This window comes from Hydra viridissima, unplaced genomic scaffold (assembly GCF_058129835.1).
Source record: "Hydra viridissima isolate aposymbiotic clone 2 unplaced genomic scaffold, HvirCarnegie_v1 scaffold_8, whole genome shotgun sequence".
NCBI lineage: Eukaryota > Metazoa > Cnidaria > Hydrozoa > Anthoathecata > Hydridae > Hydra > Hydra viridissima.
This window is the reverse complement of record NW_028324307.1, coordinates 8608866-8625471: the sequence shown is the minus strand read 5'-3', so window position 1 is coordinate 8625471 and position 16606 is coordinate 8608866. Positions and strand designations below refer to the sequence as shown.

Sequence of the window (16606 nt, the reverse complement as noted above, 5' to 3'; positions counted from 1 at the left end):
TTTCATGTTCCTACCAAAATGTTTGGTTTAGGAGGTCAACACTGTTGTTCTTGATTGAGCCCTATTTACAGCATATGCACCTTTTTCTATATAAAACTTTTTATGACATTGCTTTTAATGCCTCATAAACATTCTTCTAACTAATCCACTAGCTTAGAAGTTTGAGACATTTTTACAGATTTTTTGGTGATAGTTAGAAAAGATCTTGACATTTTTTACTCTAGTAAATTTGCATTTATTCTACACATGGATTTAGCCCTGAAGATTTGTGAGCAAAGCAAAGAAATGTGTTGAAAATTTTTTGCATGTGATTTTTAACTGATCAACATGCATTGTGTGCTGCACGGTCGTTCAAACTGTTAATAAGCGACAGGTTATTGTGCGCAAGCGCAGTTGGATTGTGAAAAACCACTGATCTCTATAATAACTGGATAGCGCATCTCTAATATCAAAATTGACGCCAAAATCGCCATATTGGAAAGCCCCAGAACGCTGAAATCTGATATGTGAATTTAAAGCGATAAGCCGAAAAACAGAACTTTAAGCTTACGGGATTTAAATTTTTGGGGCTTTCCAATATGGCGATTTTGGAGTCAAAAATTTAGAAGTTTTGCTCGGAGTTGCGCTATCCAGTTATTATAGAGATCAGTGTGAAAAACTTAGAACTTTCAAAATGGCTTCGTTACAAAATGAATTTTTACTTAGCGACAAATTTTTCACTACATATCGTGTTTTTTAAAATCGTCTACGTTGATAACCAGCTTTTAGGCTGTTAGTAGTGTCTCGGTAACTTATTTTTTTTTTAAGAACTAAGTAAAATGAAAGGGGAATATTATTTTATGGTTGAAGAGGGTCTACCTAAAAAAATTTTTTCTTTGATTTATTTACAAATTTGGAAGTCTTTTTACATTTTTTTTTTGAGTGGTAAAACTTAAAATTTATTCTACTTTTACTTATATGAATCTTTTAACTTTTTATTACTTATAAAAAATCTTAGCACTCAATTTTTTTTCCTGTTCAAAATTTACATCTAACCATTGTCCTAAATTGATGAAATTTTATTTATATCGTTTGTGAAATAAAAAATGTCCTTATGTAAAAAATTTGACTAAATGTTTCTAATAGTTTTAAATAAAATCTTTTACTTTATATGCAGTTTTTTTTATTGATTTATTAGCTTAATTTACTTCAAGAATATAAACACTACACAATGCATGTGGTTAAGTTTGATGGTTATTCACAATAACTATCCAAAACGTTTTATTACTTTTAGAGTCTGTGGATATTTGGTTAGGAAAAAAAAAGCATCCTATTGGAATAAACCAAAAAAGTAAAATTGAATAGGTATTCCGTGTCATGTTGTCAGACTTAGAGAATGTTCACCCATCTAAAATTTGTCAAAAACTTTATGATACCATAAACAATGTGATCAAAAGAGTGAAATCAACAACACTTATTTTAAATATGAACTGGAAAACTCATTGTGATGAATGCTATTGTTGTCAGCAGGTAGAAAAATTCAGTAAAAGTTTACATGTTACTAAACCACTAAAACAAAATAAAAAGCTTATTGGTCGCCCTGGTATTAGTAAAAAAGTGTGTTCATCTTCCATGATTGCTACCATTAAAAAAAAACATTGTTACAGCACATGAGTTGGAAATAGATATTGAAGAACTAAAAAAAGAAATTAATCCTCATTTACAGCTTTACCAGAGTAATTTATGTGGTAAAATATCATAACAACCAGCAACTCTAAAAAAATGTGAACACTTATTTTGTTTTTTCTGTCTTGTGGAAAATATAAAGGTTAACTAACTTAATGAAACATGTCCAAAATATAAACAGCTTATTTTACCTGAAGATTTGATTTCCAGTATTTAAACAAATTCTCTTTTAATTATGTTGACTGTTGCATCTATATGTAAAAAAAAGTTTAATTCAATCAAAGAACATGATTTAGATATTAATCATAGGTGCATCTGCCTTGATAAATCATTAATAATAGCACAATCAGCCTCATCGTTATCACCATCATCATCATCATCATCATCATCATCATCATCATCATCATCATCATCATCATCATCATCATCATCATCATCATCATCATCATCATCATCATCATCATCATCATCATCATCATCATCTCATCATCTTATTTAACAACAAAATTTCTAATTTTAACTAAGGCTTTTAATAAGCATTTATTGTCAATAAAACGGCTGTATAATCTAATTAGATGTAGTTATATTCTCAATAACTGTCTCTACATTATCAAACTAGAAACCAAGATTGCTATGGCAAAGGCGTAACTAGGATGAGGGAAACACACCCATATAGCCTTGTCAAAACCAATTCATGAAAAAAAAAGTTTTTTGTCGCAGTTATTTATCTTCTCATTGCCATTAATGTTAGTATATATTTTGATGAATTGGTAATTTGTTTGCTTAAGCAGAGGCTTAAACAAACCAATAGCAGGAAACTCCTTACTCTTCCAGGTTTTTTTGCAATTCGCCCTTCCTTTTGCTTCATATTCATGAACAACTTCTATGTATTGCTGCCATGTTTCATCAGCTGTTTGGCAACTTTTCACTGGACCTATATATATATATATATATATATATATATATATATATATATATATATATATATATATATATATATATATATATATATATTATAGGCGCTACTCGACTTTCTTCCCCCCCCCCCCCCAATTTTATGATTGATTCTAATAGAGAATTTTATGCTATTTCAGAAAAATATAAAAACATAGACCTGAAAATCAACGGAAAGTGCTCTAATTCGAAGTCAAAGTTGTAAAAAATCCCACTAAAAACCCTAATATTCGCCATTTTTTTTCAAAACGCTTTCATTTTTAACGAAAATTAATTACCGTTACATTGCGCAATAAACAGACCTGGTTTCCATAAGCCTTAGCATTATTATTTTAAAGTATGGTAACGAAAAGTGTTATAACGAAATGAAATAAATAGAAGATTTCAAATAAAGTTTGAACGTAGAATTTGAGAATGTAGAAAAATTGATGAATAATTATTATTGTATCGTACGCTGGTTTTTTTATTAAAAAAAACGGTTTGAAGGTTACATTTTCTAAATTTTACATGTGATAGAACAACTATGAACTGAGTTTCAAAAGTTCTTCTTTTAGGAAAAAAAACTACAAAAGTACATTACTTGCAAAATAGTTTATTCTCTAATAATCAAAAAACGGCTATTTTCATTGCCACAATGAAAATAGCCGTTTTTTCATAAAAGTGAAAAAGGTTATCCAATGCGTTGATTTTCGCATTGGATAACCTTTTTCACTTTTATGTGCTTTAATACAACCATACAAACGAGACGGAATTGCATCTGAAGGATATATTTTATCATATATTTTTTGATCTAATTTTTTATCTTTCTTTAATTTACTAAGGGTATGTTGGATAAGATTTAGGAACTTCTGAGTTGGATCAACTGCAGATATTGCACAATTGCCAAGTTGTTCTTTTATCTTTTGTATTGCTGATTCCGAATTTAAAATGGCAAACCCATTACCTTTATCAAATGGATATAATTTTATGTTGGTTAAATTTTTGAGCTCATTGATAGCTTTACGTTGGTTTTTAGAAATATTACTATCAGTTTTCACTCTTAAATATTTGGTTAACGTTTTTCTGACATTCTGTCTTAAAAATTCTGCTCTTTCTGCATTCACATTTTTTTTAATATTTAAAGCACATTCTTCAGTTGATGTTATAATATCAATAAATGATATTTTACTTTGTGTTGGAATAAATTGCGGACCAAGACATAATAAGTTTTCCTGTTCACGTGAGATTGATATATTCGAAAGATTTAGTATTGGATTTTTTATAAGGTTAGTATGTGGTATTGAAATAATATTTAAAGTATTAATTTTTTTTTATACTATTGCTCTTTTTAGAATTGCTAAGAAAATTGAACTTACGTATAAGGTGTCGTTTTGTTTGTTTAAATTTTATTTCTCTTGATATATCAGTTATGCGTTCTATGTTTAACATATCTTCAGGTTTCACAATATTTTTAATTGCATTTGATAGTTCGATAACCATAGGTTTGCTTTGGTAAAATATTTTTTTAGCGTCATTTTTTGCAATAATTAGTAATCTTTTCTTACATTCGACCATCAGATTGTAACCATTTTAAGTTTTAATTGGACTATATATATATATATATATATATATATATATATATATATATATATATATATATATATATATATATATATATATATATATATATATATATATATATATATATATATATATGTATATATATATGATAATGGGTAACAGATAAAATTTTGGCTGATAGTTATTGTGTTAAAAGATAAACTTGTTTCATCATGTTTATATATACAAATATATTTTGGAAATATTTGAAAAACATTCTTGTATTTTAAAAATATAATGAAAGTTCTGGTATCATGTCAAACATTAAAAAAAAAAAGAAAAAGGCTAATCACATAATTCAGTGAAAAATGTTGAAAGTGTTAAAGAAAAAATTAACCGCTCAGTTTAGAGCACATTTTTAATCTAATTTGACCAAAATTGTAATTCAAGGAAACTTCAAGATAATTTAAAAAAATTAAATCTTCAAAGTTGATCAGTAAAAAGTTGCCAAACAGCTGAAAACATTGCATCAATATATGTCCTTGATCCTAAAATGGCACACAAAATTTTATTGTAATAACAAACAATTTATATAAACATGATGAAACAAGAGACCAGTTATGAATACAAAGCAAAAGTAAATAAACCTGTAAGAGTAACGAGTGAGAAGAGAAGTAATTAAAATTTAAAAAAAAAACAACACCTGAAAAACTAAACAAATCTTGCTATTGGTTTGCCTAAGCAATTGAATAGCAAGCAATTGAATAGCAATCAAACCCAATTCAGAAGGTAAAAAATATCAAAATGTAAAAGAAAAAATAAATGTATGTATGTATGTATGTATGTATGTATGTATGTATGTATGTATGTATGTATGTATGTATGTATGTATGTATATCTATATGTATATCTATATATATATATATCTATATCTATATATATAGATATCTATATCTATATATATAGATATAGATATATATATATATAGATATATATATATATATCTATATATATATATCTATATCTATATATATATATTAGGGCGTCCCAGACGCCCCAACTTTTTGCAAAATCGCTGTTCAAAATTTTGCAACTGTGTTTCATCATATATACACCGGAAATATATGTGTTTTTATGATTTTCAAAAAATTTAGCCAGCACAATCAAATTGAAGATTACGTTATATTATTGAATTTTCATCTTTTTAGACAAAAATACAAATTAAAAGATGAAAAAATATTTTCCATTGAATGATGTAATATCATGTACAATGTTCATTGTTTATTATAAAAATCTAAACCTCATTTATCTATTTAATCATCAATCATCATCCAGTGCTAGAAACTGCGACTTCTCTTGAGAACAAGATGATAGTTTCCGCTGATCTGGAACTTTTTTTCGCGAATTTTCCACTACTTGGAGAACATCTTGAAACCTTTCTTCGTCCATTTTTACACCCAAGAAATCATGACATAGCTTTACTCCTCTTTCAGCAGCTTCGTTGACTACTTGAAGACTTTGAACAATTGTCTTCAGTTCAAGAAAGTCGTCCAGTTTTGTCCATTCATTGGCGGGTGTTTGAAGAAACTCATAGGGAGCATTCACAATATGGAAAAACCTCATTGATCCAGGGCCAATTAAATCACTCAGTGACTTAATCTGAAATTGGTTTAAGGTTAGGTTTTCCGAAGGATGCTCCAACACGGTCTGTAGTACTTCTAGCACTTTCAAATTGGAGGAGCCGGAGCCTGATACTCTCTTTGTCTTTGTCAGATACCATTTGTGAGAAAAGAGCCAATGGAACAAGCTCTTCATTCATATACCAACTATGTCTGCTAAGAGCTTTTATTCCCTTGCCAGCAATTATAGAATCATGGTATGCAAACTGTTTCAGTTTCTTGACTAAAATCAAATCGTTGACTGGGGCATCAGCTGCAAGTGGGCAATTAATCCACCATTGCACGTAGACACTTACAGCAAACACACAGAAACGTTCTAATTTCTTGATTTGATTTTTGGTTGCAACTTCTGAATTGGGAAACTGCTCAATTATCTTTCCGGACAATACTACTATTTTCATAGTGTACAGAAGTTTTGCCATCCATCTTGCTTTGTGCAAAGCTCCAGGGTGCTTCATGCTAAACTTCTGAGGTTCGGATCCTTTTGTAACTAATAACAGGCTGAGTTCAATAAGTTCTTGGTAATCCCCTCGAGTGAAATCTAATGCTAGAAATTGACGGAAGCAATTTGTTAAGCTTTCTTGTTCCTTTTCAGCTCTAGGAAGTTCAGGATAGTAAAAGTTTGCTTTATTAACTGGTGGAAGTTGTAAGTAGTGGCTCTTGAATCTGCAACAATTTATAATCATTATCACTAATTAAAGCAAGTCTATTTAATCAATTAAAAAAATCTTTTTTTACAATGATGTTTAAAAGCATTAGGCTTACCTTTTAAAAGTTGAATGTTTGGACCAGATGAAGCCTCTATATTTAATGAATCCCAACAGTCGCTAAGCATGACTTCTCCTACATGCCTGCAGCATGCAAACCACAACAAGGGGCAGTCTAGTTCTTTCAGACACATGCTGCAGTATGCTGTCCTGTGATGTAAAGAGTGAATTAATTAATTCTTTAATAAAACTATACCTAATAGCCTTACAATTAGTCCATTACTAAAACCTCCACAGTATTTGTAATCCTAGAGTTTGTGCAAAAATGATTTGTTGATTTGAAATTCAATAGATTATTAACATTTCACAAAATTTAATAAATAATTGCTATGTTAAAGCCTAACCTGTATTTGAGGATGTTGTGTCGAAGACCATACCTATGATGTTTTTGTCCCATTTCCAATCTACAAGCAGATTTTTTGTTGCAACAGAGACAACGTTACCATATTTCAGATCAGCTTTTGTGGTTGAACTTGGCAGGGCTGGCACACCAAGAAGTTTAGTTCCATTTACTCCCGATACTAAAACAGGTAGACGATCATCAGTGTAAGCCATTAGTTTTCCGTCCCAATGTACCACTATTTTTGGAGATGGATTCCATTTGTCTTTTATTTGTTGGCTGATATGGGGCAGTACTGATGTTCGATATCGATGGGCTGAACTGGAACTTAAATTTATTTTTGAAACATCTCCTCCACAGACAGATATCATCAAATGTACGAATGAATTCACCTTAGTATTACTAATGTTATTCCTCACACTCCAGGCAATAACATTTGAATTCTTGAGAATATCATGTGGGACAAATATGTGTTCACCAGATTTAATTTGCCTTTTGTGTCGCCGTTCAATTTCAGAGCAGGCCGAGCTGGGTCCAGCAGTCCCCCCAACCGATTCATCACAAGAATTACTGGTTAACTCAAACTAATCAGTTTATTTGAAGATTATCGAATGGTCTCTTTTGGGAAAAGCTTTATCATAGGTTCTTTTCTGCCTTTTCTCAACAACTTTTGAATGGGCTTTGTCAATTCCTGAATAAGATGCTTTCCTATCAGTTATCATGCTTTGCATGAAAGCAATGTCTGCATCGATGGATTCTTTTTCCTTTATTGTTTTATGTCGTTTTTGAACTTCTATATCTTGGAGAACAGCTTTCTTATAAAATTTCATGGTAGCATCTAATGTTGACATAAAAATCTTGATTCTTGGGTTATCCAAATGTCTTCGATTTTCATTGTATTTCACTAACTTCATAAATTCATTATATTCTTCTTTAATTATTTTGCCAATATTGTTTCTTCCACTTAATGGAGGGATATTTGACTTCAAATAATGCTTCAGGACATTATCAATTGTAAGAGATAATGCATCATTAAAGTTTAAACCCTTAAGGTTTGCAAGCAGGCAAAGAATTACTTGCTTCTTTGTTGGTAGTTTATGTCCCTTGATTTCCTTGTCGTTGATACCAGGAGTGGTCCCTAATATCATTTTTATATATCGATCATTATGTCTAGTTTCCATTATGATACATTTATATTATATATTAATCATTAGTAATCTGAAAAATAATCAAAGTTAGTTAAATAACAATACTAAACAAAGATAAAATAAACATTCATTAGATATTATTACGAAAAATGTATATTTTTCACAGTATCAAACTTTATGTCGCTTGTGCTAACTCATATGTGATCAGATTGCAGAAAAAAATTAATAGCCATTGTTTTTAGGCCCAAACGCCTTACCAAAAACTTGAACAGCTATCCACGATCAAATATTGAGTTTTGTGGGGCAGCTGGGATGCCCTAATATATATATATATATATATATATATATATATATATATATATATATATATATATATATATATATATATATATATATATATATATATATATATATATATATATATATATATATATATATATATATATATATATATATATATATATATATATAATATTATGATTTCAGTTTTAGAAAGAGTTTTAAATGTTGATTTATAACTGAATAAAAAATGAATTAATCTCTAAATTTTGTTCAACTCCTTTCTATTTCTTGTGATATCTTGACACTCTTTAATTTATTTGACATGGCATTTAAAGCATTGGTCAGCTTACTATTTTCAAATGGCACTAAACTTTGACATAACATTGACACAAGTTTTAAATATTTTTTTTTGAAATTGACTATAATTCATTATAATGGGTTACTTATGAGCTTAAGTTATCTTTTAACAAACAATATTTATTTGTATTTATTTTATATATTAAACAGAACATTTTATTTATTTCATTTGTAGATAGAACGAGATAATACTGAGGGGACGAATGACTGCCGACTTAGTGTGATATTTTTGTTAATGACTACTTGGTACATACCATGGTTTACTTGAGTTACATAACATAAATTTTTTTCAGTAGTTTTCAGTAGAAGAATTAAAATTTGTTAGTAAAAACTGCATTTTTTTAATATTAGTCAATAAATAATTATCAATAAACAAAATATGTCAAAGAGAAAGAATAAAGTCAGTTCTTATGAGAAATCCATATATTTTAATAAAGAGAAGACTTCTTGTGGTCCTTTTAAGCGTTGGAACAAAGATGGAATTTTTTAAGTTAATGAATTAACTGCTGATAAAACTAATCATTTATAAGCTCTAAAGGTATGAATAATATTAGAGTATTATTTGCTTTTTTATTAAAAGAAACAGGGTTTCTTACTCCATAGGTGGAAAATCTATCGTTAATGTTTTATAGCTACTACCGACAAACCAGTGGAATGAAAAAACCTTGATTGAAAACCGACTACAAACTTATCTTTCACGCTATGACTCATTATGGTCGTAACATCGTTTTTCTTTTGGTATTAGTTGGAATCAGCCAAACAGTTATCAACACCCAAGACATAAATTTCAAATCGTTAAAAAAGCACCAAAAATTAGATCCATCCCTTTGAACACCCTTGCTGCTTATAATGAAAAGAGTTTATCACTTCCTGTTGGAGTCGTATTTTGCTTCAGCAACCTAAAAAGTATTTCTACAGGTAACAGTATTGACATGTTAGAACCAGCTCCAACACCAATAAAGTCTTGCTTTCCTGCTGATGACATATATGCTCCAGATATAACAATCATTTCAGATGAAACTATTGAAGAATCAAAAAAGCAGCTAGCTCTTTGTGTGAAGCAATTAGAGCAAGTCCACTGTCCTTTCAGATAAAGCAAGTTCACTAGCAGCTGAGGACAATATTAAAGCCAAGTGAATATGTGACAACTCAACAAATTCGATCATTATTCTGTAGGCAAGTAAATTAACTTGTATATTTACAAATACCCAAAGTAATTATGCTAAAAAATGTGACTTTTTTCTTTTCTTGGGGCTTGAGATAAATATTTAGCAATTTCCTTTATCCTTTAAGTATTTTTTAAATGGAGTAAGCAAAAAAGAACGGGAAGGGTGGCAACCACTTTTTGTGAAGAGGTTAACTTAACTGATGATGTAATTGACGAAACTGTTGATATGAAAGATGCACCTGAAAACAAAGAAGATGATTTAAACAACGATATTCAGTTGTTTGCAAAGGAGTTAGCAGCTGAATTTCAAATTGGTGATTTGATTGTTGTTCCATACTTTATGTAATGGTATCCTGCAATAATTAAAAATGTAAGAAGTTTTAACACTATAATATTGTATTTTTGTGTATTGAGATCTATTACAAAATTATTGGTTTATTAACCATATTAACTAATTTCAAGGAATATTTAGGAAGCAGCAATGATTAGACGTTACTTTACCTCAACCATTAGGTCAATGATGATGGTATATATGTTTCTTGTATGGAATATTCTGTTACACCTGGAAAGAACTGCTTCAAGTGGCCAACCAAAGACAATATTCGTCTCTTGACATTGTTTGTAAGATTGATGCACCAACACTAACTAGTTAAAAAGGAGATTATTCACTCTCAAAAGATGATATTGACAACGTGGAGATTCAGATTGGCTATTAATAAATTTATTATATTTTTTTGGTAATTCTTAGAAAACTGTATTTCCCATCAGTTTTAAACGGAAAAAACGATCTTAAAGTAGGGAGTTTAGGCAATTTTTAAAGCCAATGAAAATCTTTTTTATTCCAAATGCATTGGATTCCTTAATATATTTTATTTTCAAAATGGTTTCAACCACTTCTGTAGCTTATTTGGTTCCAAAGATATTCGTGTTTTAATAATTTCAATTCATATACATTTTATGAAATATTTCCTTAAAGTATCTCGTTAAACTTTCGGCACCGAAAAAAATCTTTTTTGTCTTTTTTTTTTTTTCTTGCCTAAAAAGTTGCGTTAACAATAAAATTTCAAAAGACGGGGGAAATTTATAAAATCTCCACTTAGAAAACAAAAAACCCACCCTATTAGACTACCAAAAAAAAAAAAAAAAAACTGTTTGACATAATAAATAAATAGTTGCAGAATCTATTTTTATGTGGGGGCGAAAGAATTAGCTTAATTTACTTGTATATAAACAAAACTGAAACATTTAAAATTAAATAACTTTATCAATTCTAAAGCAAAACGACGTCCCCAAACAAATTATTGTAGTGCAACCTTTTCTAAAAAAAATAACATCTATATATACTTATATACTATTTATTTTCATGGGTGGGTTTTTATTCTTCGACACCTACATAAAATCATTTATTGCGTTTTTTGGACGAAGTTTTTCAAAAACGTACGATATATTTTTTTCCGCGATAAAATGTCACCTGACAAAACTCCCTACTTGAAGTTTAATGGTTCTTTCTTTCATTGATATAGTTTTAAAAAAAATTTTTTTCAAGTTCTCTTGTACAGTTTCTTTAAAAAAAGCATTATATTAAAATTTTTAATAGCAGTACTAATTAATAAGGCTGTAAAGTAGCCGTTACTAAGTATATCTATACCGTTGCTAGGGTATTTTTTTAGTTAAAAAATTGGCTAAATTAGGCTACTTCTAGGATTTCTATAGGCTTTTTATCACCCGAGCACATGGATTTTTTTTCTGATATTGGAAGATGCATATTTAAGGAAAATAAATAACTTATACTGTTCATGGTGGACCTAAGGCCACGGTTGTTATGGGTAATCTATCAAAGCACGTTGAACGCAAAAAGTGATTTTTGGCAGGTTACTTCTTCCCAGGTCCTTGCATGCACATGGTTTTTGTTCCGAAAAATCAATGTATATTTTAGTGTCTTTCAAAAATACCTAAAAAAACTACGTGCAAGTAATGGCCTAGAGAGATATTAGAGCTCAAAGTTAGGGTAAAATTTCAAATGTTGTGGTTTTGGACAACGATTTCTAGACTACTGAAAATGTTATCATGTTGAATTTTTACTTTTACTGTAGAAATCTACCCAGATTAGTAAAAAAATTAAAAAGAAATGTTTCTGTCATACTCATGTTGCTCCTGAAAGTAGCAATTGCACTCCATGCGCAAAATTTTCTCAAAACGGGCCAAATTTTGGGACCCAATATCTCCAAAATTAATAAAAATTTTAGAAAAAAAAGTTACCAGTGGCCTACTTTCATTGTTTTTTTACAAAATATCTAAAAAAGAGTGCAATTTGAAGACATCACTTCCAAAATTTGTTTATTTTGCCTACATTTCTCAGACAATGGCTCTTAAAACTTTGAAAATAAACTTGAGCAAATCTTATGTTGAGCATATCTTATGTTGAGCATATCTTATGTTGAGTATATCTTATGCTAGAGTACAAAAATATTCATTTCGGATATAATTTTACCCAAATCTTGGTATTGGCGTAGGCTACAGTGCCACCAAATGTTATTGGTCTATTATTAATGGTATGGATTTTATAGCAGTTTTGCTATATCAAAAAAATTTTTCCAATTAAGTCATATTTTTCCCGCAGACGTATCTAAAAGACTTCAAAATTTGCACCAGGTGAAGCCGGGATGTGTACACTGTCACCCCAAATAAGTGGCATTCTCGAGTCAGTTAGGTTGGCATATCGGATCCTATGATAACAGAGCTTATTTTCATATTTTTAAAGTTTTTGTTGTTAAATGAATTACAAAATCCCCATAAGCAATTTTTATTGTAATTAACTTTTGTTTACATGGATAAAGGCTGGCCCGCTTGCCGAAGTCTCGGCAAAAAAAACATTGAGATCTCAGTTCCCGGGCTAGCTCTCTTATTCATTTAAACGCCAAATAAAATTAAATTGAAATAAGGACGACGTCGAGAATTCGGTAAACGGGCTAGCTCAGCAAACATGCTAGCTCGCTTTTCATATAAACAGCCCCTTAAAACTTTTTTATTCCAATACCAGAGAAGTGAACTTTTAAGTTTTAAAAACTGAACTCTAACACAACAAATATCTACAATTAAAAAATTTTAGAGTCCTTTTTTTGATAACATTTTACCGGTTTATAGAAGGTGTTATTTCCACAAAGCTTTAAATATTTCCAACAAACTGTTGTAAATTATATCTTGTTATTAATCAAATGAAAATTCTGTTATTGCATTTGCTACAGGGTTTACTAACTCTAATAATAATATTTTGGTTTCTCTTTTTTTAAAATTTTACATATCCGTTCATTAACATGAAAAAAACTACCATAGGGTAAAACATCGTTAAATCTTAGTGACAAATTTTTGAAAAGCTTTTGGATAATCTCTAAAAAAACATGTTATTTATAATCTAATTTATATTTTCTCTTTCAGAGTGTTATTAGGATGCAGGAATATCTTACAAACATAGAATTAGTGGATGAACTTGGTGTGGGTGATGGTGGCGAACACTGGAGGCAATATAACCCCCTTGCGAGTAATCGCGATCAAAAATTTTTTTTTTAACAAAGTTGATTTTTTTGTCTCTGCCATAAAATATAAACTTTGGCACATAAGTCAATATGCGTATGGCTCAATTTTGTTTAAAAATAAAATTTTTGATGAACTGCGCTCCTTTGACAGCTTTAAGCGGTCAAAGGAGCGCAGTTGGTGTATCAAAATATTATGGCATTCCTGGAACAACCTTGAAAGACAAGATTCGTAGAAAAGCCCCTATGGTCAAGAAAATGGGCCCCTGCACTTTATGATCATAAGTGAAGAGCAAGTGTTGGTTAACTATATAATCAATCCACAAAGGAGTGCTCACCCTGTCACCTAAGATACTATCATGTCATTTGTATCCTGTCTATTGTCAGATGAACGTTTGATGGGGAAAATAAACAATTATAGACGTTATCGATTTGTTAGATAAGGGTTTGTTAAAATCTGAAGATAAATGGTAATGTGTCACAACAAGTAATAAAACAGTTGTTTTGCGGATATTACAAGCTGCTTGCCGGAGAAAGGCTATTAGATATCCTATATAAACCCAAGCGCAATTTTAACTTCGATGAGTCCAGGTTTCAATTTTCACCCAAAGCTGGAAAAGTTTTGGTTGAAAGAGGATCAAAAATTGCAATACAAAAAAAGAATTACAGTTTTTGGTATGTAATCTTATATTAAATTTATTGCTCATTTTTCTGTTATTTCTTTAATGCTTTTATTATTTATAATACAGCAATATATATTGCTTTTAATTTTACATATCTTAGAGCATGATAGCTAAGCATGATAACTTAGCCTACTAATTTTTCCTTACAATTTTCTTTGCACTTTCATTACAGCAAATGTTGGTGCTGACGGATCTCTCCCTCCCCTTCTTATTGTATATGCAAACTAGACAGTCTTCATGATTGTATATTGCCTCCAAATTTATTTGCTGTTGTAAATCTGCTAAAGAGTTATTTATATCATCAAGTTCTCTATTAATACTTATGCAACGCTTTTGACCAGTGGCACACAGATAATAATTTTCAAATATCATTTATTGTTGGACCGATAAACATGAAAGTCAGATACAATTTCATGTAGTGAAGAAGCAGATTTACAAAAAATTTCATGTAGTGAATAAGCAGATTTACAAATAATTTCATGTAATGAAGAAGCAAGCAGATTTACAAATAACTTTTATCCTCATTCCACCTAATAACACTCATTTCATACAGCCACTGGACGTGGGACTAATTGGCTCCATGAAGAGTGGCATGACGAAGGTTGTGGACACTTTCCGTCTCGCCAATCCTTATGAGTACGTTTCAAAAGAAAACTTCGCAGGCCAACCACGTGGTGACAAAGAGGAAGCTTATACCATCAGTTAAGCCTAAGAATAAACCTAAAAAGAAAAAGCCAGTCGTGAATGCACTTCTGATTCTGGCAAGAACATCTTAAAATTATTTAAAGTCTAACTATTCTTTTGTTACGTAACATATAAATATCTAGAGGTTTAGGCTAGCCCAAGCCTATCAATTCAATTGCCCAATAGATAAAAAATCAGTTGAATAAATTTATCTTTCTTTTTCAGGTAATACGATGTCATTGAGCAGGTGGAACGAAGTTTGAGCTGGTGAAAATACATGAATAAGGATCAAAACCAAATTTTTAGTTGTAAAGCGTACAAATGTATAAATTTTTTTTTTTTTTTTAGATTTTATTTTTTTGTTTGTCTTTATAAATTTTAAATACATTCAAGTCAAAAAACGACTGATAGAATACTGGCGGAAGTTCAAAAACATGGGGTGCGAATATTGAGAACACGCCAATATTTTATATGGGACAAAGTCGAAAAAATTGGCTTAAGTTTATTTTTATACTTCTTTTTTCTAAGTGCAATTTGCAGGGATTGCAATCCCGGAGGTCTTTTTCAATCCCGGGATTTCGGGATTGAAAAATATCAATCCCGGGATCTGTAGATTTACCAGAACGAGCTTTTAATTATTAACAGGCATTTAAAAAAACACGATCCCAAGATCGATTCTTTAAGTTTAACAAGCAATTCTAAAACTAAAACAATCAAACTTCCTATATTAAAACTAGAACCATTTGATGGCAGACCAGAAAATTGGGTTAACATTTATAGAGAACTTTAATTGTGCAATCAATCTTAATGATGATTTATCTAACATCCAAAAAATGACTTACTTACACAACCTTCTTCAGGGACCTGCCCTAGCCTCTATAACTAGACTTGCCTTGACAAACGAAAATTACAAGACTGCATTAGAAATACTTAAACGAAAGTATGACAATAAACAAGCTCTTATATCATCATATATGCGTAAACTCTTGTCATTAGAGAGAATCCATAGTATTAGTAAAGTTGAAAAGTTAAGACAACTTTTTGACAGCTTAGAAATACAAGTCTCGAGAATCTGGGTATTAGTAGTAATATGTACGGAACTCTGCTCATCCCAGTAATCTTGGAGAAGATACCAGAAGAGCTAATATTAATTGTCAACCGTCAATTTAGTAACAATGACAACTGAGATGTTAAATTAGTTGTTGATCTTCTAAAGACTGAATTGCGTGCGCGAGAACAAGCATTAACTATCTCATTAGATAAATCAGACAGGTTTATTACTACAGAAACATTTCACACTAGTGCAAATAATAGGGAATCAAATCGAATTCATTTATCTAATTTACTCAACAGGATAAAACATCGGTAAAATTCATATCCAAATAATACAGGTCAAGCTTCCTATTTTGAAAGGAACAATCCAAGAGATTTCCAAAAACTAAATAAATGTTTATTTTGTGACCAGCCACATAAACCTCAATACTATTGATCAGTTCCAAATATTCAACCAAGAAAGAAAACATCAGTGATAAAAAACTTTGCTTCAAATGCTTAGGAAGTCGACACATAAGTAAACAGTGTTTATCTCAAATAAAATGTTTTAAATGTCGACGTCATCATCACGTTGCATTATGCATCGATACACACAATTCTAACCTACAAACTCAATCTCATCATAATCAATCTAAAGGACAATGGACTTCAGTTGTAGAAGCTACATCTGAAGGTCAACAATCTGTTTTGCTGCAAACTGCATCAACTCAAGTCTTGGATAATAATGGCAATTTAAATGATTGCGGAAAACTTTTCG

General features: G+C 30.3%; 2 protein-coding genes and 1 pseudogene across 6 annotated transcripts; 2 read left to right on the top strand and 1 right to left on the bottom strand.

Annotated features, from left to right (window-relative positions):
* Positions 1 to 389: 389 nt before the first annotated feature.
* On the top strand, positions 390 to 2164 carry LOC149884903 (uncharacterized; annotated as a pseudogene). Its single transcript, XR_016454647.1, has 2 exons — positions 390 to 786; positions 1274 to 2164. The product of XR_016454647.1 is annotated as an uncharacterized LOC149884903 (transcript).
* Positions 2165 to 3408: 1244 nt separating this feature from the next.
* On the top strand, positions 3409 to 10842 carry LOC149884901 (uncharacterized). 3 transcript variants are annotated; one of them, XR_016455177.1, is made up of 4 exons: positions 3409 to 3884; positions 8907 to 9269; positions 9364 to 10269; positions 10413 to 10842. XR_016455177.1 is itself a non-coding variant. In XM_090096614.1 (2 exons), exons 1-2 carry the CDS (start codon positions 3547 to 3549, stop codon positions 8908 to 8910), a joined length of 342 nt encoding a protein of 113 aa, XP_089952740.1. In that variant the 5' UTR covers positions 3409 to 3546; the 3' UTR covers positions 8911 to 10842. The 3 variants fall into 3 exon arrangements, 1 of the variants encoding a protein (XP_089952740.1); XR_016455176.1 differs by having other exon boundaries at positions 8907 to 10269; XM_090096614.1 differs by having other exon boundaries at positions 8907 to 10842.
* LOC149884902 (uncharacterized) lies at positions 5465 to 7068 on the bottom strand. 2 transcript variants are annotated; one of them, XM_090096690.1, is made up of 3 exons: positions 6949 to 7068; positions 6603 to 6754; positions 6409 to 6503 (listed from the first exon to the last, which is right to left on the bottom strand). In XM_090096690.1, the coding sequence occupies exons 1-3, from the start codon at positions 6999 to 7001 to the stop codon at positions 6409 to 6411; spliced, it is 300 nt and encodes a 99-aa protein (XP_089952816.1). In that variant the 5' UTR covers positions 7002 to 7068. The 2 variants fall into 2 exon arrangements, with proteins under 2 accessions (XP_089952815.1, XP_089952816.1); XM_090096689.1 differs by having other exon boundaries at positions 5465 to 6754.
* Positions 10843 to 16606: the final 5764 nt, after the last annotated feature.